At 40.7% G+C, this 25,759-nt stretch overlaps 1 protein-coding gene and 1 non-coding gene across 2 annotated transcripts; both read right to left on the bottom strand.

Moving 5' to 3' along the window:
• Window positions 1-4,223: 4,223 nt before the first annotated feature.
• sptlc1 (serine palmitoyltransferase, long chain base subunit 1) lies at window positions 4,224-25,349 on the bottom strand. The gene is made up of 15 exons (XM_007900037.2): window positions 25,276-25,349; window positions 18,744-18,851; window positions 18,563-18,657; window positions 17,980-18,073; window positions 17,525-17,597; window positions 15,633-15,765; window positions 13,080-13,209; window positions 12,874-12,963; window positions 12,128-12,235; window positions 11,445-11,540; window positions 10,301-10,397; window positions 9,306-9,360; window positions 8,500-8,617; window positions 7,539-7,612; window positions 4,224-5,700 (listed from the first exon to the last, which is right to left on the bottom strand). The coding sequence occupies exons 1-15, from the start codon at window positions 25,327-25,329 to the stop codon at window positions 5,607-5,609; spliced, it is 1,419 nt and encodes a 472-aa protein (XP_007898228.1). The 5' UTR covers window positions 25,330-25,349; the 3' UTR covers window positions 4,224-5,606.
• On the bottom strand, window positions 24,277-24,348 carry trnae-uuc. The gene has a single exon. It is a non-coding gene; the product is annotated as a tRNA-Glu (tRNA).
• Window positions 25,350-25,759: the final 410 nt, after the last annotated feature.

Here is a 25,759-nt window from a genome sequence, read left to right on the forward strand (position 1 = left end):
AATGGAGACATCCCATTAGAGGCTGACATCATTAAAGTCCCTGAAAGGACTGTTGGCCTGAATTTCAGCTCTCAAGAGACTGAGGTGAAAAACAATTGTGGAATTGTGCTGTGAACTGCAAATGGATTTAGAATCTACAGTCTTTGATAACCTCTGAAACATCTATTTTCCATTCCATGAAAAATTGAACTCTGGTCCTGTGCAAATCGGCTGCCACGTTTGTCTAGAAAATACACTGTCACTGAACTTTACAGAAAGTTTTTGAAGCTCTCCGAGGGTCCTCAACATTATTGGCATTACATCAAACGTAAGGATTATTTACCTTTCTGGCTTTTCCAAAAGATTTAGTTGGGATCAGTCTGCCATCTATAGATGTATATTGGAGATCACAGCCTTATTCAAGAGAGCTGGCAAACATTTGCTTCTCATTGAATTGACTGTGGCAGAAACACATTTCCAGGAATTCCAGGTGTTCATTCAATTTCCTGGGCAAGTGAAGCTCCTTAAATTTGCAAATACATTGGATTTTAATCTTCAAAACTGACAGTAGCAGCTATCTGTACTGTTCCCATTGCTGACTATTTCCATGTCTCTATGAAATGGAACCTATTGGTATAGTAGTCTTCAAAATAACCTCAAACCAACAGGTGAAAGCAACAACAACTTGCTTTATCACATCAATATCACGTCCTACACTAAGGATTGCATGCTTGTTCTAATAATCCTACTAATTTTGTGTTGGTGCGCACGCTGTTATTTCCAGGCCCCATACTGACCCGGATCAAACTCCGTACCCGCATGCCACCAGTTCTGGTCAGGCTCCACTGGCTCCCCATCATCGAACGGATCGACTTCAAGATCCTCACACTTGTGCTCAAATCCATTCACTCCCTGGCCCCTCCCTACTCTCCGACCTCCTCACTCCACAATGCACCACCCGACGCCTCTGCTCGACTGGCACCGGCCTCCTGCTCGTCCCTCGCACCCTCCGCCCCACCATCGGAGGTTGTGCTTTCAGCCACTACGCCCCAAAGCTCTGGAACATTCTCCCTCAATCTCTGCATTGCCCCCTCTCTCCCCTCGTTCAAGTCCCGCCTGAAAACTCTTCGACTGTGCTTAGTCACCTCCACCCCACCCTCAGCTCAGAGTCAGGCTCCCCACTGTTAAGTGTTCTGAGACGCTACCCTGCGTGGAGGGCGCTATATAAGTGCAAGTTGTTGTTGTTGTTATTTCTTAGCTGGGGTCCCAGGGTTTGGGTTGTTCTTCATCTCTTGGCTTGGAGATGTTGAGGTTTTCCTTCGTCACAATATACTGAGAGCTTCAAACTCCTACAAATGCAGTCATTTTACAGAAACTTGGTGATGCGCTTTCAGCATTTCAACATGTTAAGGCACTGGGTCAAATGCAAGGATTATTATTTATTAGCTTCTATTCCTTCCGTGAGTTATATTGTAATTTTTGCCCAGCTGTTCATTGTGCCTTGTTTGGTTTAGAGATAAAATACTACTACACAGTAAATATATTGTCACAGATTCATAGCTAAACCTTCAAACAAATTAGCACATGGTTCATAGAATGTGCAAACAATTCATATTTATTTACATTAGCCAAATAAAATCCTATTTTGTCTTTATTTAAAGTTAACTGTAAGCATAAAGTTCAAGCAATTCAGCTGTCAGCAGGGATCATAACAAGTTTCCTTAAAGCTGACATTTTTTACTCGCAACTTTATTTTCCGTACCCAAAATGCAACCACAGTTGCATCAAAACAATGTCCAAAATACAAAGAATCAGACCATACCTAGCAATCACAGGTCATAGAAATTTGAAAACTAATAGAACCAATTATTATAAGCAAAGTGGAAGATCACCTGTATGGAAACAGGTAAGCTTCTGGAGCTTTACAACTTACCTGACCAATCTCTTGGGCTTTACTGAGAAGGTGACATTTCCCATTTGACACCCGAAAGCCATGATGTAATGTTCCAGGATTACAAAAAGCCTTTGACAAAGTACCACCTGAAAGAATTCATCATAAACTGGTGTAATGACTCAGTCCACAATGCTGGCGTATTAAGTAATTCCTTTATTCTCAGCTCATAACCATACAACACGGAGGCGCTGGCAAGAGCCAACCAGGAGGGCTGACATTCAGCTGTAGAAAATTGGCTCTGATACAGGACTTGCTGTCTGTCTGACAGACAGTCTGTCAGGACATCAGTTGTCCTGGAATCGAGGGTGGAGACAGAGAGATAGAATTGCATATCATCCGTGTACATGTGGAAGTTGAACCCATGTCTGCAGATGATGTCACCAACATGTAAAGGTTGAAGAGGAAGAGACTGAGGACAGAGCCCTCAGGAACACCGCATGAGACTGTGCGGGGGCTGGAAGAGAAACCGTTGGTGGAGACAAATTGGAGATGGCGTAAGAGATAAGACCTGAACCATTCAAGGACAGTCGGACAGCATGTACACCATCCTCCAGCCCACAGCTGGACAATCATCCCTACCCATTGAGCGATGGTTGCATCAGTTGGAAGTGCAGAGCTTGAGTAGCATCTGCTTACCTCTCTGCATACAAATCAAAGTAGATACTAAATCCTGGATCTACAAATGCATTCCCAAAGTCAGACTTGTAGCTCCTTCCACCAATCCTCATTCCAAGTATCAGCTTTCTCATCAGGTATTTGACAGATATCTGCTTTCAATGTGATAATAGGACAGGACATGTCCAGGACAGTTGGAGGTCCAATTTAAAATAGTTCTCATCACCAACTGTTTAATCCAGGTTTTCATGTGACCATCCTGGGTGTTGGCAGATGTGACACCAACTCATACGCTGCACAACCAAGAGGCTCAGAGAAACCATTCATTTATTCTTGGTTAGGATAACATGAAAAATAGCAACTCTTCAGAGTAAGCTTAGAATATAAGATTTTATTACAGGTGACATATCGTTAAGGATTAAAATATATATATTCAGACTCTTACTACAGTGTTTTTGGTTTAATTTTGCAGCTGGAGAGTGAATTGAAACATCATACTGGCATCAATATTTTCACACCAAGGAAAATATTTAGAGATTTTGTACATGTCGACACACATTTTTTACAGACAGTGTGGTTATATTGTTTTCCAATGCTCTTATACAGTGTTGTTATGAAGCAAAGGTAAACAAATGCATCAATAGATAAGCAATTCCTCAAAAAAATAAGCAGTTCTTAAAACCTGTATGCATCTTAAGTCGTAGGAAGTAAGGCACAACATTATAAAAATAAACTCCAAGAGTGTAACATATTTTACATTACAATTTCTTTACTATTTCTGTAAATAAAATAACTTCTTCCCCTATGCTACTGCCGTTACAAAGATTTGAAAATTCTTAAGAGTTCTTTCAGTTAGTACTCAAACTTCCATAAAACAGGACTTTAAAATGCACGCAACCAATTTCGCCTGAATTTTTTTTCAATCAGTCTCTCAAATAGCACACGTGCGCACACATACACAGACACAAAAAACAAATCAATCATACTCCTCTGTTGATCCCATATTTATCAATACAAGGTGATGCCGATGGCTGACAGTTCAGAATCAAATGTAGATCTGTAAATTTAATGTGCAAATTTCTGCATGACAACTGTAGTCAACAACAACAACAAATTTCACTTGTATAGCGCCCTTCAAGTCAGAAAGATGTCCCAGGGCATTGGACAATCAGGGGTTTTGGACCCGAGCTGGAAGTTAGCGTCAGAAGGGCTGGAGGGCAGGTGGTGTAGTGTGGGGGTGGGAGGGTGGTCGAAGGCACGGTCGAAGAGGAAGGTCTTCAGACAGGACTTGAAGGAGGCAAGAGAGGGGGTGAGGCAGAGGGATTGTGGGATAGAGTTCCAGAGTGTGGGGGCAGACATGCTGAATGGCCCACTGCCAATGGTGGAGCAGGAAGTGTGGGGGACCTGAAGCAGGCCGATGTCTGCCGAGTGGAGGGAGAGGACAGGCTGATATGGGGTTATGGGTTGGAGAGGTAGGGGGGAGCAAGACCATGGAGGAACTTGACGGTGAGAACAAGGGTGCAGGCTTTAAATGGGACACAACCAAATCTTGTTGAAAGCACATTAATATGCTTAGAAAATGTTATGTACAGTAAACCACTACCTAATAGGAGTTAGCTGGTTCACTAAACTAGACCGGGCGTGTCTTTATTCAGGCTCTTCTGTACTCTACTTATTTTCAAGTCAAAGGGATGAGGTTTCTGAGATGTGAGTACTATACCATTTGGGATGGAAGCATTAGACTTATCACTCATATTTAAACTTTAGCGATCGTCATCATTGTCACCGTGTAATTAGTCTAGTCATTCTGTAGTTCTATGGGACTGCGTACCCTAGTATCTCTCTACTTACACACTCATTCCTCTTCCTGTCGCCTCCCCCCACCCCCCCACACACACAACACAAATAAAGCCCTTTCCAGCACAATCTTTGCATGTTAACAAACAGCTGAGAGGGATTGGGGAAGATATGAAGAAATGATACAGAGTAAATAAAAGTCCAAGTGACTTGAGAATGTAGTTCTCAATCCAGGACTCCTGCTGAAACTGCCAGACTGGAAACCCATGGGTAAGTTCACATTCTTCATAGTCTTTAAAAAGTCTATTTTGGAACTGCTTTTTACTTTGATGTGCATCCAAATAATGAGTATTAATTTCAAAAGGTAAACATTTTATTGTTAATACAGCAGCTATCAGTTCACAAGAACTGGTGTGTAATCCCAGAAACAGACTTTTAAAAGAAAAGATTTCCTCTGAAGTGCATTCTTTGTATTGGTGAACAAGTGTCAAGAGTTAACAGATGAAGAAGAATGTGCAACCACCCAAATTCCACAGCTGGATCAGGAAAAACATTTAAATTAATGTTATTTTAAATATGGAATGATCATCTAGCAATGAAATGTTTTAAATAAAAGTAAATTAAACATCAGTAGTTTTTAAAGGGACTGCATTCCCATAATCAAGCAAGACATAAAAAAAAGTCCCGTGCACAATGATGTCAACAAATGTACTATGTTTTAGGAAATTGATCATCATTCCAAAATAGGAAAATTCAAAATAAGCAACAGATTTTAGTTCCTTATATAATTTTACACAAAGCTTTACACCACATTGTCAATTGATAGGAACTACTATTAATACAGATTGCTCCCGTGAGGCACACAGTCATTTACAAACATTGGGAACAAATTAATTATTTTACAAAACAAAAATGTAATATATGGACAAGAAACTCTAAGATGGAAATTTTCCTGGATCCTCATTTGATTTGTCCTGATGGTTGAAGCAACCAGTTTTTTTTTCATTTTTTTTGCATTTATTTTAAGCCAACTGTACTCAAGATTTCTCAAGCAGGACTTCCATAATTATAACACAAGAAGGAAAATAAGTAAAAAAGGAAAAAAATAGTTATGTTAATTTACTGCAGTTGTGTCATCCTTATCTTGTGGTTATTGATCATGTTTTTCCACACTCTTTCAGAGTAGGCAACCTTTGGTACGTGACGTGCCTGCTCGATTTCTGGTCCACTGAAGATCACAATATTAAAACACCAGGCCATCCTACTGAAGGATATGTTCAGCTGCTTCCTTGATTATTGATGCTGCCTTCTCCAACTCTTCTTCCGTGAGTTCCACCGTGACCACCACCCGCACACTATAAGGCATTAAAAACAACATATTTCTAGCTATCCAAAATATCACAATGGGCAGATTAATTACAGTACATGGGGACACAATTGGAAACAAAACCTTAACAAAAGTAAACTAGCTTTTATTCCTCCCTCCCACCCCACCGAGAAAGCAACAGTTTAAACTTGATAATAGTTCTGCATAGATGGATAAAATGATAGTCATTAAACTCAGCCTTCACTCTTCATTCTGCATGCTACACATGGGTAACCTCTGGCAAAACAGTGCATGGCAAGGAATGTCAATCATCCTCAGTCAAGCTACAGACTAATAGGTAAACCCTGCTCGGCTAAAACTGCACATTTAATATATTAACGGTTGCCAGGCAATTGTGCATGCTTAAAATGTGCGGGTTACTCCAAATATATGTTCTGTATATAATGCCCCTTCATCAATCTCAAGACTGCAAAAATATACTAAATACCTCTTGAGAGCAAGTGAAATCTGGAATTTCTGGCTAAAAATGTAAGCAAACATTATTAGCCACCAATGAATATCTCAGGCTAAGGACAGGGTTATCTACAGTTACAGCTGCTACACACATGTTTCAGCCACATGTGGAATGGAGGGCACATCGGTTTGCTTTAGGAAATGTCTGAACGTATAAAATCTCTCAGAGGAAACATAACACTGCATAAGGTTTGAATGATAAACTCACGCAAAAGCCCTTCAGCTTTCAAACCTAAACCTGCTGTCTTGGAAGACAGTTCTGCTTTTGCCTTTGGTTTCTGTCAGGAGAGTTGATGAGCTCCATTCTTTAGTGGTTACATGTTGTCTCATTTAGTATGTAGATACAGCAGCAAAACCAGGTGCACTCTATCCTCGATTCAAAGTAAGTACAGATATTCAGGGACCAAAGAATGGAGCTCACCAATTATTCCTTGTCTCAAGCTCCAAAAGGCAAAACATTTGCTTCTGAATGCAGTTTATAAGCAGCTGGTTTATTTGACACGTGTTCACGAAGGAGGAGGTAATCTCTGGATGCCCATCCTATCATGATCAAACTCGGGGCTTCTCAGCTTTGAAAAGAAACATCTCAGAGGAGACCTTATAGACTGTACAAAGTATTAAATGGGATCACAAAGATCACGAAATTGGTCTGGATGAAGAAGCCCTTCAGTCCATCCAATCTCATGCATGTTCAGGTGGATGTTAAAGAGCCCATGGAACTATTCAAAAAATTGCCATATCTTGGCCAACAATCCTCCAAATAAAATTGGTCACTCACTTCCTGGCTGTTTGTTGGATACTGCTGTGTGAAAATTGGTTGCCCACAAATCCAGTCACTTTACTTCACAATAAAATTCTGTGAAGCGCTTAGGGATGCGCTATACCAAATGCAAAAAATATTAACTATTATCCTTCCAGAATAGTAACCCTACCATTCCCCCCACGACAGCATCACGCTACTTTTTATAATGAATCAAGTGTCCTGGCCTCATCCACCTCTCCTGGCAACCTGTTCATTGTTGATTACCCTCTGAGTAAAGAAACACTTCCAGGTATACAGAAAGCAAACCCAGAATAATACTTTCACATATGCCAAGGTAACAGAACAAGACTGTGCAGTCCATCAAGTGTGAACTGCTAATTTTCCACATGAAACACCTAACCTCATCCCATACTCCCCATAACTTTAAGATAATTGTTTCAAGCATATATCCAATTGCCTTTTAGAAGCATCTATCTAATTCACTTTTAAAATATTTTATGGACTTTGCTGCAGCAATATATACTTACCAAAACCAGCTGGAAATTATCTGTTTAATCAGATGGATTGTACAAAATAAAAACTAAATTCACCTTGGAGACGGCAAAAACTTTTCCTCCTTATCCAAGTAGCGAGCTTGAGTTAATGCAATCCCTCGGTTCTGGCACTATTCAACAAAGCACAAGAATCAAAAATTCAACAACAGTTAAACTGAAGTAGTTCTATTCCATTATATCCTAATTCCCGTCCACCCCCGCCACTCCAAACTCAGCTCGAGTGCAGCCCTTGACAGTGGTGGGGGTGGGGGGGGGGAGGGGGAGGGGGGGCTAGCTGAGCAAGCAGTAGAAAAGATTGCCAGACAATGCCTTCAATGGCAAGCTATATGTTTTTAGCTGGTTAGACTCCAGCAGTACCCCAACACACACTCAAGGTCCCCAAGCCTGTGCCTAATTCTATCTGGAATCGGATAAGCAGGATGCATCCCTCCAGGGAGAGAGTTCACATTGCATTCCATAAAAATATTTCGGAATTTCCACCTGAAGGTGGGATACGTGGAACTCAGTTTGGTTTGGATACTCTTAAGCACTGTGTTGGGTTCCGACATGTGTCAACACACCCAGCTTACCAAACAACTTACACATGTATACAAGCACTCTAGATGTAGAAGGTTATTTGAAGTCCCACAATTAACGTATTGTAATCAATAACCTGATAACTACCTCATTATCTATCACACAGATGAGTTAATAAATCCCAACTATTTTACTCAGATAGATGACCTTAGGCCACCACTGCTTATATGGCACTGATGGCAGATCAACTTTTTGTTGTTATTGTTTTTATTGTTTTAAAAAATTAGTAAAAATTAAAAGTGATAAAATTAATAAATGTATAGTGTAAGCTGCCAATAGCCTTGTTTAAGTAATGGCACGATTCACATATTGGTAAACTCAGATCACTCCCAGTGAATTTTTTGCATTTCCCATTGTTAATGACTGAGGACGAATATATATCCATCACTGTATTTACATGGTACTACTCTGAAGTACTCACATAATCTACAATTTCCTGCAATAGCTTCACATCATTCTCTCGTGATCCTCTGCTCCTTGTCAGCTGTAGATGAAAGGCTGGAGAAAATGATTCACCCACAACTTTCAGACCAGATATACTGTAACAATAAAATTCATACATTAGAAGTAATCCAGGATTATTCTGCTGTAAAATCACCTGAAATGTTGCTGAATATTTTAATATTAATACTGTTTACACTGATGGCACGGGACAGAACAGAACTTCTACAGTGCAGTTTTAGTTTGTTACATATTAAACCATAAACAATTGTTTTAATATGTGCAACTGGAAAACAGAGCAATGCTTACACATAGAAGAAGGTGTAATATGCAACAATTTCTAGCAGGATTCCTTAAACAATCACAATGGGAACTCAAAGTACATCACGCTGACCACGCTGAAAGCAGATGGTATATCCCCAAGTTGGCATTGCATAATTGAGATCTTTTATTTAGGAATTCTACATATTTAGATCCCAATATTGGTGGTTATAGATGTTGTTTCAGACAAGGAATGCAAGGAAAAGCACGTGGAAAGAAAATCTTAATTCAACATTTTTAATAACTGCAGAAAGCTGGCTTCCATATTATATTTGAATTAAAGAAGTTTCTGTGCTCTGGGACGCTACTCTGCGTGAGGGGCGCTATATATATGCAAAATGATGCTGTTGTTCCCAAAATCCTGCAAGACAATGGCCTTACAGCTAAGACCATAAAAAATGTAAGACCTCAGATTTTTTGTTTAAAAAAAGGCATTTCACAATATCACAAAAACTGAGCACTTACCCATGCAAAGCAAGATGGATTTGTTGACATTTTTGGCTCAATTTTCTGAAAATATCTGCAAAACATTGTAAATGTCGTATCATTTTATTGTATTTGACACTAAAAACGGCTAGATGCAGTGTATAAACAGATCCATTATCTGCCTTCCTATAACTTCTAGTAATTTTCTTGAATAATGCTTATTTTCGCTGGACAATTCGAAAGCAGAAATTCAAATTGGAAACAGACAAAAATGATGTAATAGTTTCCACTTTAAGTCAGTTTCTATACGAGTGTAAATAAGAAGTTTATATAAATTAAAAATACAATCCTCCTCCAGCTCTCCTGAAAGCTCAGTTGGTTTGCAGCCAATGTGAATCTGAGCCACACAGAACACGGTTTTGATCTCAGTCTGCGAGATGTTAAGATGATCTTAGGAAGGTTGGCAGGAGGAATGCTAAAATTGATTTCAGCAATAACTAGAATGCCTTAAAAAATGCTTGTGCTCTCATCCCTGATCGTTATTCATTAACCTAATGGAAAGTGCCGAGTGTGAATGTTGAAAGTAGACAGGGTCAGGTTCGGCTGCTTTCCAAAGTCAAACAAGCCTCGCTACACCCACTGTCTGCCCTCAAACATGAAGAAAGACTTAGCTTCTGAGGAAACCTGGTTCTCATGGAATTTACCGCAGCAGCAGTCAACATGAGCACAGTGGAAAAATGTTTGTGGGGAGAAATCCTTAGCATTTTTCCCCACATCAGTCACAATTGTGATGTAGCAGTCTTGGTTCCATGCCCAATGGCATGAAGTACCACTGGAATGAGTCATGCTCCCTTCCCATATGGAAGGAAGTGTCATGGCTCAGTTTGTTTCTTTTTTGCAGCAATGCACCACGTGGGACAACCCAGAATCAACCCTGTTCCACCAATCTATGGTGCATAGCACTGGTGTACCAGCACACAGGTATAACCGAAAAAATATACAACACAAATCCAGTCAGTCAGCATTTTCAATACCTGGATCATCTTCCATAATGTTGAGAGCCTCTATCGCAGCAGAAGCAAGCATTGGTGGTAAGGATGCTGAGAAACAGTAGCCTTGTCCCGAAAGTCGCTAAAATAATAAAAAAACTGCATTGTATCTTAGTAACCAAGCTTCACCCAAACAATCTTAATGTCCTCAAAGTAAAGCATGAGAAATAAATGAATTCCAGAAAAGTTAAAAAGCAGTCAATAACAATTTCAAGTATGAACCTTTTAATTATGGTAAAATGTCTAAATAAATATCCTCTTTTGGGAGGAATTAAATAGGGGTGTTCTCGAGCCTGAAGTGGCTTAATGAGATACATTTTGCAAAGACAGCAGTTATTCCAAGGCAGACCTGAACTTAAAACCATATGCTTAAACCTACAAATCAAAAAAGGGTGGATTGGATGCTCTACCCTTGGATAAGTATTGTGCACCATGTTATCAATTTTAAAATGTGAACAATTGCTGAACGATTGTGACAGTAAGCTTTATTCTATTATGCACCACGTGTAAATCATATGCAACACAGATGCATTATGTGCCATGTCTGAATGATTGTGTATGAAGAATGTCCTAAAATATGCAATTAATAACCAATCATTTTCAATAGTTAATTATATAATTTCATATTTGCACTCACAATTCCCTCTGTATATATGTGTTTACACATGGTGCATATTAGCACCAATGTCTGGGAAAGATTCATCTACTAGTACCATGCTTTTAGTACGTAGGGACGTAAAGCTTTTCATGTTAAGCTTGCAGGTTGAAAAAAACACATAAAAAGATTCAGCTGAGATTTGTTCGTTGTGCCAATTTGGAACAGAAGACTCATAGTCGGCGAATCCTTAGAATTTTGGCAAGCTATATCAGCGCACATTATGTGGATCAGAAAAAACAAGTTTTGTTCATAAATGTTTTAGAAACACATCAACCTTGCTGTTTAACATTAAACCCTAGAATTAACAGTGTAGATACATATGACTAATGTTTTAAATCTTAAAGGTTTTGAGCTACCAGGCACATCAAAGAATGTAAAGAATTTTAGTTGGAATAAGTTCCATCTTTTCACTATCATCTTGAAGACATGAAACATCATTCAATGCCCAAACTAAATTGGAAATGGATGTACCTGGTGATCAATAACAAATGATCTTCCACAGCAGAATCCTCCAATGGAAGCCAATGCGTTTTCCATATTTGCACTTATGAGGTCAATATCATCAATCTGTGTGATTTTGTCAAAGGAAGAGGAAAATCATTAGTCTTCTGAAATATATTTTGCCTTGAGGCCATTGGTATTACAGCAAGATATTGGGTTGAACATTCAAATAGATGAAAACAAAATAAACCTATTACATTGTAAAGAAACTTGCATTTTTATAGCATCTTAATAGGTCAAAACATCGTAAAGTACTTTTTGCAGTAATTGCTGTCAAGTGTAGTGACTGTTTTTGTTGACAAACATAGAAGCCATTTTGCACGACTCAGGTTCCTCCATACAATAAGGTAAATGTCCAATTAATCTGAAATATCAAACTGAATGTCCAAGTTTATTTGGGGAAGTATTGGCTAGGACAATGAAAGAATTCTTCTCCCTTCGAATTGTGCCATTGCATCTTTAACACCCACCTGAAGAACAGGAGATAGCACCAAGGTTTAACATTGGTCAAATCTGAAAGATAGCACCTGTGACAATGGCAATTATAGGACCTCCCCCTCCCACGAGTGACAACCTACACTATAAATATTCAAGTATTTAAAAAAGGACTGCAGTTTGCACAACACACAATGAAAACAAAAATATAAACTTACATTCACCCCAAAATGTTCTGTTACACCTCGTCCATGCTCTCCTAGAACTCCAAAGGACAAGCTTTCTTCTAGGAAAATCCGCACTTTGTATTTGTACTTTAGTTTTACCTAAACAGTAAGATACATGATATAGAACTGAAATATTTAAATTCTCAACTAGCTTCTGAACTGCTATGTTTTGTAAAACACCACATATTTCTTTTTTGTTATTCCGGTCACCATCTTTCTACCTAACATCCTTCTTTTCTTTGAATTAAAGGAACACAATTATCAATAATACCAATCCTTGTATTTGATATAACACCTTTCCCGTCAGGAGCCAGTCTTAACCATCTTCACAGGATTTACTGTGAAGTGCAACGACTGTATCTTGCGGACAAATACAGCAGCCAATTGATGCACAATAACATCCCCAAAACAGCCATGAAGTGAATGACCAATTTTATTTGAGGGATTGTTGGCCAGGACACTTGGAGATACTCCTTTCTCTTTTCAAATGTTACCATGAAATCTCTACCTTACGGGACACTGTATTAATATCTAATCTGAAGGGTGGAAAGTCGAACAATGCAGCTCTCCCCCAGCACTATGTTGAAATGTCAGCCTAGACTATGAGTTTAAAAGCCTAACATGAGAATTGAATCCCTAGCCTTTGGACTCAGAAGTAAAGTGCTGCTAAATAAACCAAAGACCTATTGTCTTTTTATTGTTTCACCACTGTGTTCACACCATTATTAATTCCTTACCAGTTCTGGAAGTGGACAAATAGATCCAGTGTTCATGTACAATCCTTCTACAAAGAGAAATCTTCGAGTCACACGTGCTTTGCGAGGATTCTTGAAAAGCAATTTAAGAAGGGATTTTTAGAACAGACTTGGCAAACGTGGTGAATGTTTGAGACAAAGGCATTTTTTGGCCAACAGGATTTAATACAACTCATAAAGCACCTTACCTTCTGGTCCTCAAATTCCTGCTCTTTTAGAAGCCTCTCCAAGTCATCCATATCATTGTGTTTAAAATACTTTATGTTACTGCGTGAAGCCTGCAAACCTTTCTGAATGGCAAAGCATGCTGCTTCATCTCTGCAAATCGAGTTAAAATATCTAAGTTAAACCGTAGCCCCTTGTAATGAATCGCCAGCACCCTTTTATAAAAAACAAAGTTAAATATGACTAGAGGTAAATTGGGTTGGTGCAATTAATGTACTCAAATGAGTGAGGAAGTAAAGTTAACAAGACCTTTGGATTAATGACTTATCCACTAATGCTAATTCAATTTTCTCACAGAAAATCAGGTTTGTTAACTAAACCAGACAGACTTGCTATTTCCATCAACTCATCAGGACTCTAAAAAATATTCCCCCACCCACCGAAAGTATTTTTTTTGTATTAAAGACATAATTACCACAAAAATTTCACCTGTAACATACACAAGTTTTCTCTCCCCACCTTCCAATAAGGGTTTGCCTACAAACAATTACGCACTTTGATAGCAGTCATCTGTGAAGTATTTTGAGACATTTCAATGTTTATTTCAAATACAACCCATTAGAAAAACACAAATTTTGGAAACAACCCACATCCCTACCATTTTGCTACAAGTTAAATCAATTTCTTACAAGTTATGTCATTTACATTTCCACCCATGCATTTATCAATATTAGATTTACATCTCACTACTCGTAAATTAAAGGTTGTGCCTTCAAGTCCCACTTCAGGAATTGGAATCACATAGTCTAAACTGACACTCCAACACAGTGCTGTGGGGGTTTTGCATTGTTGGAGGTGTAGTCCTTTAGATGAGACATTAAACCTAGGTCCCGTCTGCTGTTCAGGTGGACGTAAAAAAGATCCCATGGCACTATCTGATAAGAGAAGGGAGTTTCTCCTGGTGTCCTGGCCAACAAATCCCCCAACTAAAATTGGTAACTCATGACCTGGTGCAATAAAAAATCATGGCCGCACTTTTTCCTGTGGAACCTGCTATAAATGCCCCCCTCCGCTACAAACCCGCTATAAATGTAGTTTCTGACCCACGGGCTTCCCAACTGTTTACCTGACGTCATTGTGGGCGGGGTGGCTCCGGACACGCATGCACGGTACAAGCGGCAAATGGGCTTCAATCGGAGGCCCCGCTGTTGTGATTGTCTGTGTGTGTTTGTGAGTGAGTGCGTATGATTGTCTGTATGTATGTCTCTATATGCATTTGTAAGTGTGTGTGCCTCTCGCTCTGTTTGTGAGTGTCTATGTGAGTATGTCTGTGTCTCCCTCTCCTCTGTGTGTTTGTAGGTGTCTCCATGTGAGTGTCTATCTCTCTCTGAGAATGTGTCTCTCTCTGTCTCTGTGAATGTGTGTCCTCTGTGTCTCTTGAGTGTGTGTATCTCTCTGAGTGTGTGTCTGTGTGTGCATGTCTCTCTGGGTCTATGTGATGCTGGGCCAAGAGCTCCTGTAGCTTCACTGGTGTGTTTCCCCTCCAAACCCCCTAAAAAAAAGCCCACTCAGTTTCTGTTAAGGAAGCAATTCGTATTTTTTTTTCTTCCTGTTTAGTTTTTATCAATAAAGTGAAAAAATGTAGGTTGGCAGTAAAATGTACCTCAATAGCACCAATCAACTCCCAGGCATTTTCTGCCAAATATCCCAAACTCCCTTCCCCCAGCAATTTTCCATTGAATTTGCTAAATGTTTTCTGGGCAAATATTTCTGCACTTTTCTATTGGCCCAGCTCATGACTTTTGGGGGACATTGCTGTGCACAATTAGCTATTGCGTTTCGCCTGGAAAATACACGATCAAATACACTACACAGTATATCCTGTGAAGAACTTTGAGACGTCTTGATAAAGTGCTATATCAAATGCAAGGATTATTATTATTCGGGTTTACTTACATCTGCAAATAGCAGCCAAGATACCACTATTTCTACAGTGATTTGTTGCTCTAGCAAGGGAGATGGAAAAATAATTTTCCATGATTCCAGACAAAAATATTGGTCTAATCTTTGAATTGAATTATCAATGAAGGCATTTTGCACTGTGGTGAATGGAAAGTATGCAAGTCAGCAGCAGTTGGCCCATTTGAGAAAAGAATCAAATGAGTGGTAGGGCTATGGAACTAATAGGCTTTGCAGTTCATAAACTAAGCTCTTTGTGATCAACAAATCAGCAGTTTGTGACATGTATATACAATTCACAGAGCTTAGATATTGATTTATAAATAAAAATACACTCTATTTAACTATACAAATAAAAATAAACTCTACTTAACAACAACAAATTGCATTTGTATAGCGCCTTTCACACCGAGAAAACATCCCAAGGTGATGGACAGTTGAGGATTTGCAATGCGAGCTGAAGGTTGAATTCAAGACCATTTTTATGGAACTCAAATACTGTGTTTTAACAGGGCTTCCTCTATATTGCACTCTTTTTCTCCTTGAGCAAATTAGGAGAAAATATATTGCTCAAGCCCACCCCAATATACTTGGAATGTGACAAGGAAGAGACTTACACAAACACAAGGTCTCCTCTCTTCGAGTATGCTGGGATGGCACTGGCTATTGTAGCAAATCCATACGAATAAATAATGGCCTCCTCTGTTCTCATGAATTTGGCAATTCGATCCTCTAGTTCTAAGTGAACATCTGAGCAGAGGAATATTGTGTGTAAGCATGCAACATACTAGATGCATCATAAATTATAGCAAGGAATAATAAATAAGCATTAGTTAGTAGACTAAACATACTTTAGAACATTTTTGTGTAAGGAATTTCATTGTCTGTACCCAGGCGGTTTTATTCAGATTTGTTTTTCCTCACCACTAGTAAAGTAAAATCCTGGCTTACTAGACTCCAGGTATCTGGAATTCGACCCTTGCCAGGCTGGGCCCCAAATCAAAAAATATTTTAAATTTCCGCATGTAGGCTACTGCTGGCCAACTCTCCTAGTGTATGTCAATGATGTGCTGAGCAGCCCATGTGATCCCAGCTTCCGCCCTCACCCTCCTTTCTCCTGCATTCGGTATCCTATGGTAAGTGACTCCTTTTATTAGTACAGCTGTGGAAGTGTATATGCAGTCCTGGAAAATGTATTACTGTCATTTTCTGGAACTGCATATTCATTTTTTTGCATTACCAGCATTGGAATTACACTTAGCTGGAAATTTCAGCTCAATGGACTGGATCCCGCCTCCCGCTAGAGTCCACCCACCAGGGTTTATTTGTATTAACTATCCTCCTTGGTAAAGGGGGGGCGTGGTGGGACTCAAGTGAGTCTTCTTGGAGCTGAGCTGCTCAAGGTTATGTGCTTGATAACAGAATGTCACAATCAAATCAAGCCTCTGTGCTGGTCTCAGTAGTCTGGTTCGTGAACCAGGTAGGTCCGCAGTACTCCAGGGTACTGCTGATGACAAGCAAGCCTGCCTGACTCATCAACAGAGGGACAGATTGGGAGATGAGATTCTTCCCACTTGGCTCCCATTAACCCTGCAAGCTAAAGTCTTAATGATCAATGGGTAGCCCTAATGTTAGCTGGACAAACAGCATGAAGCTATTCGGATAGTACTCTCAATGGCAAGCTATGCAATTGTCTCTGGTTAAATTCCAGCAGGACTCCAACACACACTTTGGGATTTACAAGTCCCAGCTCTCGCCAAACTGGGCCTATACAGTTCAATGGTTAGAGCATTCGCCTCACAAGCGAGAGACCTGGGTACGATTCCCTGCAGGGCAAAGTGTGGGCAAGTTTCCTTACTCCACATGCCTCTGTTTACTTAACAGTAAGTGGAGCCTGGTTGTCGATTGACAGATTGCTTTTCCGGGAGTAATATTTTTTTTAATGATACTAATAAATTGATCACTCAATCCACGACTATTTGTGGGTGTTTGTGGGACACTGCTGTGTGCAATTGGCTGCCATGTTTCGCCCACAAAATGGACAGTCAATTCACTTCACAGTATATTCTATGAAGCACTTTGAGGCGTCTCAAAGACGTGATAAGACTGTCTAACAAATGCAAGGATTATTATTATTATTATCAATACACTCCAAAACTAGGTAAGCAGATTGTGTCCAGATACAGGGAATTTTCCAACATAGATATATGGACCTCTCAGTCTTGTCTGGATATTCTTCAGCATGGTAATGGATTTCCACGGGTCAAGCCATCCGACCCTCAAAAATTGAACCATTTCTTATTTCCTTATAAACAAACACAAAATTATAACTGAGCATTCATAAATCAGATCCGGACTTGTTCTGAATATGCCCAAACCTGTTCAGAACATAAGGTTTAAAGAGTTAAAGGCTGAAAATATATCATCTTAATTGCCAATACCTTAAAGAAATAGCCCCAATTTTTTTTAAAAATTAATTATTGAGAAATAAAAATAAATTTGAACTTACCAAATGTTCCATAAAACCCTCTGGGCCCGCATGTACCAACACCGTATTTTTTCAGTGAAGCCAAAGCCACATTCTGCGTATGAAAGAAAATGTGTGAATCTCAATTTAGAACCTTCCTTTTAAAGTAGAAACAATACAGAAGACGGTTGTGATCATAACATGGTCGCCTTGCACAGCTCCTCACCTTGAATCTGTTTGTTATGGTTATCACAATTGTAACATTGAATTTATTACAAAATGGCACGATCCATAATTTAAAATCTCAGTTTACCATTACGATAATCATGCAAACTATGTAAGACCGAAGCCTCAACGGCTATCATTTCAACATCTACTCAAAAGTATAATTACACAAAAACAGTTTCCAGAGTTTACAGTAAAGCAAATTACCACCTACTATACATCCATTTCTTAAATAGCCAAAACATCACACCTTTAAATAAATGAACACTCACCTTGACTTTTTCATTATCCAGCAAGCCAAGGAAATTAAAGGAGGCAAAGTTTATACATTCATTACCGTTAACCACGATCTTGTGGGTTGGGGGACTGAAAAACATTTAAATTAGAAAGAAAAACAGAATTAGTAGCAATTCACTAAAATGTTACGGAACAATTCAGATGCAAAAGGTATAATCTTTTGAATAATAAAGTGACAAGATGTTGCTTTGTAGGGCTTTAAAAAAACAATAATGGACATATAATCTGAAAAAATGATGATTAAAAAAATTATCATTTAGTGATAACAATTCCTACATTGAGGTCAGTTGTGGAGTCCACACCATTGCTCAGCAAGATCAGCAGAGTACGAAGGTACGAGAGAATTCTCGTCAACAAGTCTCAGTACCAGAGCACAAGGCACTGATCCTTCAGGAGAGCGTAGGAGTGTTTCGAAATAATAAGAATGATTAGTCATGTACTTCAATTGGAAATGTAGACGTTTGTTAGCCAATTCACAACAATTTAAAATGGCAGAAAACAAATGGCAAGACTTAAGAACAGGCTGTAGCTCTATCCCAAAAGGGTTTGTACACTTACCCTGTGACAACGTTATAGTTAAGGGCAGGGTGCTCCTTTGATACTGGAGGGACAAGTGGTTCTGGCTGCCATTCCTCAATAAGCTCCTCTTTCTCCTTATGAAGACAAGGTTACAAGGACTATAAGAAGATGCTCATTTGGCACAAAAAGGGTGAGAAGTATACTAATTACACTCAGTTACCTTCTCTGTTAAGTCAGAGCGCTCCTGGAGTTTGTAGGTTTTGGAGAACAGGAGTCTGATGATCCATAAAATGAGAATTCCTTCCAGAATCAGATGGTAAGCTGGGGCCTGAAACACACAATAAAAGCCTCTTATTCATTTGCATGCTCACAATGCTCTCCATGCTGTGTACACTACACCACAATACTGTATTCTGACTGGGATGAAAATATTCTGACCTATCAAAACATCGACTCCTTCAAAGGCTCATTGGTAAAGCGCTATCTGGTTTGGTACTCAGTCTTACAGACCAGAAAGGGCCAGCTGATCCCTCATCTGTGCTGAGTTTGCTGATCTCAGCCTGGATAGAACTACAATTGGGTCCCAGTGTGCCTTGGTTTCTGAGCAAAGCAAAACAAACCTGGCTTACTCCTTTAGATCATTCTTCTTAACTCAGTGTAAACTAGGTTCATGTCAAGTAAGAACAAGGTCAAACTCAGCGGTCATTGTTCTAATAGACTGACACTCACTATCAAGGCTCACATATGAGAATGGAGGTGCTATGAGGTGGCAGGCACCTGTGGAATTGTGTGCTCGCATAAACTTGTATGAGGAAGGAGTGGAAAAAATCTATAAAATGTATTGCTTTATAATAATAATAATACTCCTTGCATCGTCCAGCGCTTTGGGACATTCTCCTGATGTGAAAGGTGTTATACAACTATAATTTGTTGTTGCTGTTATTGCATTTGATCCAGTGCCTTATTACGTCGGAAGGATGTCTCAAAGTGTTTCATAGGAATTACTATGAAATGACTGTTTATTTGTAGGCAAACATGGCAGCACAACTGCACCCAGTAATGTCCCACAAATAGCCAATGAACAATTTTATTTGGGGATTGTTGGCCAGGACACGGGAAGAAACTCCCTTCTTTTTTCGAATAGTTCCATGGAATTTTTAACATCCACCTGAATAGGCAGACGGGACTTCAGTTTGACGTCTCATCCGAAGGCGGGATTTTATATTACCAAATAGACAATATGCATTAAACACAATACCTATAGTGCAACAGCAAAACCATCCAAAAAACATACAAACGTTCAAGAATTCAAATAAATTCACATAAGTTGCATAATAATGGAATTCCACATTTGACTAGGCCTTTTAAGTAATAGGTGATCTATTTATGCATGTATGGGATAATGGAGTGTGGAGCAGCACAAAATTTGCCCAACTGTGGAATCTGATTTCTTCTTGGTATGAAAACAAAACTTGTGAGGAGTGCTGTTATATTTGAAGCATAATTCACCATGCAGAGAAAAGTCCAGAGGCCTGGGTATTACAGTATGACAACTGCCTGCTCATTGGATTTCCCAACTTTCTCTCCACAAGCTGTGTCCTCTCCCATACCAGGCTCCGGGAACTTATCACGGCCGTTCTTGCCCGGCTTCACTGGCTCCCCATTCCTCAGAGAATCGAACACAAAACCCTCGTTCTTAACTTCAAGGCCCTCCATGGTCTTGCTCCCCCCTAACTCTGCAACCTCCTAACCACCTACCATCCTGCTCGCTCCCTCCACTCAGCGGGCTCCGGCCTGCTTCACGTCCCCCGCACGCTCCCCCCACTATTGAAGGGAGGGCCTTCAGCCACTCTGCCCCCAACCTCTGGAACTCCATTCCGCAGTCTCTCAACCTCGCCCCCTCCTTTGCCTCCTTCAAGATCCATCTCATGACCCTCCTCTTCAACCGTGCTTTCGATCACCCTGCTTCCCCCCCCCCTGCCCTCCACCCTCTCTGACCCCCAGCTCAGGTCCGAAACACTGACTGTCCAGCACCTTGGGATGTCCTCCCGACTTGAAAGGCACTATACAAATGTAATGTTGCTGTTGTTGTTCCTCGACCATGCCTTCGGCCACCCTCCCACCCCCACCCCTCCTGCCCTACTCCCCTTCTGACCACAACTCCCAGCTTGCATCCCCAACCCCTGATTGTCCAGTGCCCTGGGACATTTTTCTGGAGTGAAGGGCTCTGTACAAGTGTAATTTGTTGTTGTTGTTGTATTAATGGAATACACTTCTTTCTTTAAAAATCACCTATTGCTCAATGTATATAGAACCACTAGAAAAGTCAAGAGCTGTTTGGAAATTGGTGTCCCAATTGTTGGGACTTTATACCTCCCTTTAAAAATAACTCTTTCAACCATCCTACGTACAAGCAACTGGTTCTGTAGGCGGGGAATGGGATGACCAATGCTTACATTTCCCTGAACAAGATTGTCTTGTAAAGATATGATGTAAATAGGATTGCAATTGTTGACTATTTAAAATAAAATGTTGAATCCTTTTCCAGATCCATTTTGGACCGCTAGACATATTTATATATTTACCCTGCTCAGTGTCAGCCTGCTTTTACTCTCTGCTTTTCTGCTCACGTTGGAGTCTACTGCAACTACAGATCGTGTACAAAATTCCACATTCTAACCACTCTCTGCATAAACAAATTGTTTTCTAAATTGCCTGAGTCCACGTTGTCCAGTGCTTTCAATATTGAAGGCAACTCTACAAATATACATCAAGAATCCTTCAGCGATTATGCAATCTCCTGCATGTATGACGACACCTTTTAACTTGAATCATTGACTGCTTGACCAAGGAAAACCAGAATGCATCTGGAAGGGTTACAGTTGCTGAACAAAATAATATTTTAAGATTCTTAAACATGTAAGATCAAAAAGCATGAAACAAACAGCTCTAAATGCACAATAAGGAAATTCCACAAAAAACATTAAAACAGAGCACGAATTAATCAATAATCAGAAATGATGCAACTTCTCATGTTAAATGTAAAGCCACGTGCACAGAGCACAGTGTACAAAGTCTTTCACAACCACTTCTAGAACCTATTAATCAGACTTTTATGATTACATTCACTGTTCTAACATCGTAGTGCAAGATTTTTGAGGATGTAAAAAAAGGCTTATGGAATGTTAGCCTTCATGTAAAAGGGGATTGAAATACAAAAGCGAGGAAGTGATGCTTCTTCAGTTGTACAGAGCCCTGGAAGGATAACAATAATAATCCTTGCATTTAATATAGCGCCTTATCACATCTTTGAGATGTCTTAGAATGCTTCACAGAATATAGTGTAAAGGGAATTGACTGTATATTTTGTGGGCAAAACGAGGCAGCCAATTGCACACAGCAGTATCCCACAAACAGTCGCGGATTGAGTGACCAATTTATTTTTTTTGAAGGAATTATTAACCCCGGAAAAGTGATCCGCCAAACAACTAACAACCAGGCTCCTACTTACTGCTGGGTAAACAGAGGCATGTGGAGTAAGGAAACTTGCCCAACATTTTCCCCTGCCCGGGAATCGAACCCAAGTCTCTTGCTTGTGAGGTGAATACTCTAACCACTGAGTTACAGGATATATTGGCGTTGGAGGGGATACACGCAGATTCACCAGAATGATATCGGGGATGAAGAAATTAAATTATGAGGCTAAATCCCATTAACTTGGTTTGTATTCCCTGGAGTTCAGAAGTGTGAGGGGTGATCTAATCGAGGTGTTTAAAATTATAATACAGGGGCTCAGTAGGGAGATACAACAAAACTATTTTCTCTGGTGAGGGAATACAGAACAAGAGGGCATAATCTTAAAATTAGAAACTATAGGGTGGGTATTGTGGAAAGATGAAACCAAATGGGTTGCAGGGCTGTCTTCATCCTACTTCTCTTGCAATTTTGTGACTAGATCTGAATGACGGTGAATATTCAGTGCAACGCTATGGTCATAACAAGGAAGCAGCAGAAATACTTAAATGTGGTATTGCGATACTTGGTAAACAATTCTATTATTGAGCTGGTGGTCAAGACCACAAATGTTGTGATCCTTGTTGGTCAACTGGCGTTCTAGTTGTGTATATAGAATTTGAAGTACCAAGAAAGCAAAGAGGGTTAATCAAATCAAAATGTACAAAAGTATCCATAATTGGTGAAAATAAATTCACCATGAATATTATGGAATACGAAATGAATATTATGGAAAAAACATCTTATAAAGTACTAAAATGACGCCACTGTATAACCAAATTAATTATGTCTCTCCCCCGCCCCCCCCCCCCCCCCCCCACTAACAAAGCAAAAGCATTTCAAATTTAGGAAAAAACAAGTTTTCCACCCTTATTTTCATAGAGGCAGCAATTTGAACAGCACGTTTTACAAAAAAAATGAACCAGTTACCACAACATAAAATCAAAAGGACAACCAGAAGCTCCAGAAACAAGTTACAAATTTGGATGTCGCCTTTTGTTATAAATGGGCTGGTTCTATTTATTATAAAGGATCACACCCAAACCAGTAACTCAACTTTTTTTTGCTTTTCCAGATTCCTGAAATTATAATGCTGTGTATTTCCAGTGGTTTCTACTTTTATTTTGGATTTCCAACATTCATGCTTGTTTGTTATTTATAATAATCATCCTCGCATTTGATTTAGCACCTCATTATGCCAGGGGGACATCTCAACTCCCTCACAGTAAAACATAATGACCGTGTATTTTGTAGGCAAGCATGGCAGCCAATTGGGGCACACCAAATATCCCACATCAGCCATGAAGTGAATGACCAATTTTATTTACAACAACTTGCATTTATACAGCGCCTTTCACGCTGGGTAGTGTCCTGGAACGCTTCACGGGGAGGGGGGAGGTCACTGTAAACACGATCAGAAAGTCTTTAAGCGGCATATGAATGTAGGGAATGAGGAAACAAGGAGGAGGGATTGAGGGAGAGAGTGCCAGAGCGTAGTGGCTGAAGGCACGGCCACTGCTGGTGAAACGGAGGGCACAAGGGATAAAGGGGAGGCCGGATCCAGCCAAACAGATTGTAAGGTTGGAGGCCGGAGTCAGTCGAGCGGATATCTGAGGGATTGTTGACCAGGAAAAACTCTCATCTTTTCGAATAGTGCCACAGGAGATATTCAACATCCACCTCAATAGCACGACTGGACCTTGGTTCATCCGAAGGGCACCACCTCTTAAAATGCAGCATTCCTCCTGCACTGCCCTGGAGCATCAGCCTAGATTACAAATTCAAAAGTCCCGACATGGGGTCTGAACTCATATCTACCTGATTCAGTATCATAATATAATAAGAACATAAGAATTAGGAGCAGGAGTAGGCCATTCAGCCCTTTGTACCTGCTCCGCCATTCAATAAGATCATGGCTGATCTTCTCACCTAACTCTGATTACCTGCCCTATCCCCATATCCCCTAATCCCTCTATTTTTCAAGAATCTATCAGTTTCAGCCTTGATAATAATCCTTGCATTCGATATAGCGCTTTTCACGACTTCTCGACATCTCAAAGAGCTTTACAGAATATACTGTAAAGTGAATTGACTGTATATTTGTGGGCAAAATGCGGCAGCCAATTGCGCACAGGAGTAGACCCACAAACAGTCGTGGATTGAAGCGACCAATTTATTATTGTTTTTTTTCTTGAGGGATTATTAGGCTCTGTGTGGAGCAAGGAAACTTGCCCAAGGTTTCGTCCTGCCGGGCACTGAACCCAGGTCGCTCGCTTGAAAGGCGAGTGCTCTAACCACTGAGCTACAGGACTCCACATTGGCAGCTGTGTGTTTCAGGCAGTTTGCAATTAGCAGTGATGCCATTACTCTGAGCAACCTATTCCCAGAAAGGAAGCGAATTCATCAACCGGATAGACAGATAGATGAAACATTACTTTAGTGACCTGTCGCAATTTTATGCTAACGTATATAGAATATTTTAGATACATAGCAATCCTTGCATTTGATATCATGTTGTTGAGACACTTCACAAAGTGCTTCACAGGATTGACCGTGTGTTTTGTGGGCGAAACGTGATAGCCGGCAACGTCCCACAAACAGACATGGAGCGAGTGACCAATTTTATTTCGGTGACCTTTGGCCGGGACACCAGGAGCGAGTTTGAATCGGATCTTGAACACATCCAGGTGATCAGGCAGGCGGGACCTCGGTTACAACGTCTCATCGGAAGGACAGCGCCTCGGACGATGCAGCACACGCTCAGCGCCGCTTCGGAGCTTCAGCTGAGACCGTGAGAGTCCGGGAGTCCCGACGTGGGGCTCTCGGACCCTTCTGACCGAGAGGCAGAAAAGCGACCCCTGCGCCGCGCTGACAGCTCCACCGAGATCTTATGGGCATTGAGTGTGCCCGTGTGTGTTCAGCTATGCCGAGCTGCCCGGCCCCGCCCGGGGCTGTCATCACAACCACGTCACAGGTCCCGCCCCCCCCACCTCATACGTCACGCGCCCCACGGAAGCGCGCCCGCCATTGGCCGCCGGCGCCGTCAATCCACCACTCGGCCCTGTCACTTCCGGCAGCGGAGTGAGATTCCTCAAGCCGCCGCGGCTGGTTTTTAACGCCTCAAATCTTCAAGAACGTGCCGTCCCTCGGACTCCGGGCCGCTGTTTAGGCGGCTTTACATGCGCTCTATTTAATCGTTTTTTTCCCCTCCCTGCGCCCGGTCAGCTCTCGTTTCCTACCTCGTAAACGGCCTGCACCATCTCCACCAACACCCACTGTTGCCCCGACGCCATCTTGTTGCATGACCCGTCTGGTCACCAGCGACAAAAATGGTGTCACATGCCAGCCTCGCGCATGCGTAAATCGGCCCCGCCTCACCCGCTGCCAGGCTGGGAGGGCGACCGCCATCTTTGATACTGGCAGCCGGCGCTCGGCTCACGTCACGCACACACTTGGCCGCTGGGCAGAGAAGTTGGCATTGGCGTCAAATCAGTGCAGCAACAGAGGGAAGGAGGCAAACAAATTGCTAGTTTCGGAAACGATGGGACACCATTACTAATTTGATGTACGCGTTTAAAAATAATAAAGCCCGGCACTGTGTGTCGTTATTTCTTTTGTATCGAAAATGTAACGTCTTTAATAATTAATAACAATAATCCTTGCATTTGATGTAGCGCCTTATCGCGTCTTCGAGACACCTCAAAGCACTTCACGGAATATGCT

This window comes from Callorhinchus milii, unplaced genomic scaffold (assembly GCF_018977255.1).
Source record: "Callorhinchus milii isolate IMCB2004 unplaced genomic scaffold, IMCB_Cmil_1.0 Scaffold32, whole genome shotgun sequence".
NCBI lineage: Eukaryota > Metazoa > Chordata > Chondrichthyes > Chimaeriformes > Callorhinchidae > Callorhinchus > Callorhinchus milii.

What these genes read in the sequence shown, in the direction of transcription:
- sptlc1 (XM_007900037.2), bottom strand. Translation starts at nt 25,329, where the DNA reads ATGGCGTCGGGGCAACAGTGGGTGTTGGTGGAGATGGTGCAGGCCGTT. An exon ending in AGGGTTTTATGGAACATTTG is followed by an intron (nt 15,766 to 17,524) that starts GTAAGTTCAAAT and finishes TCCTCTGCTCAG; the next exon opens with ATGTTCACTTAGAACTAGAG. An exon ending in AGGAATTTGAGGACCAGAAG is followed by an intron (nt 12,964 to 13,079) that starts GTAAGGTGCTTT and finishes TTGCTTTTCAAG; the next exon opens with AATCCTCGCAAAGCACGTGT.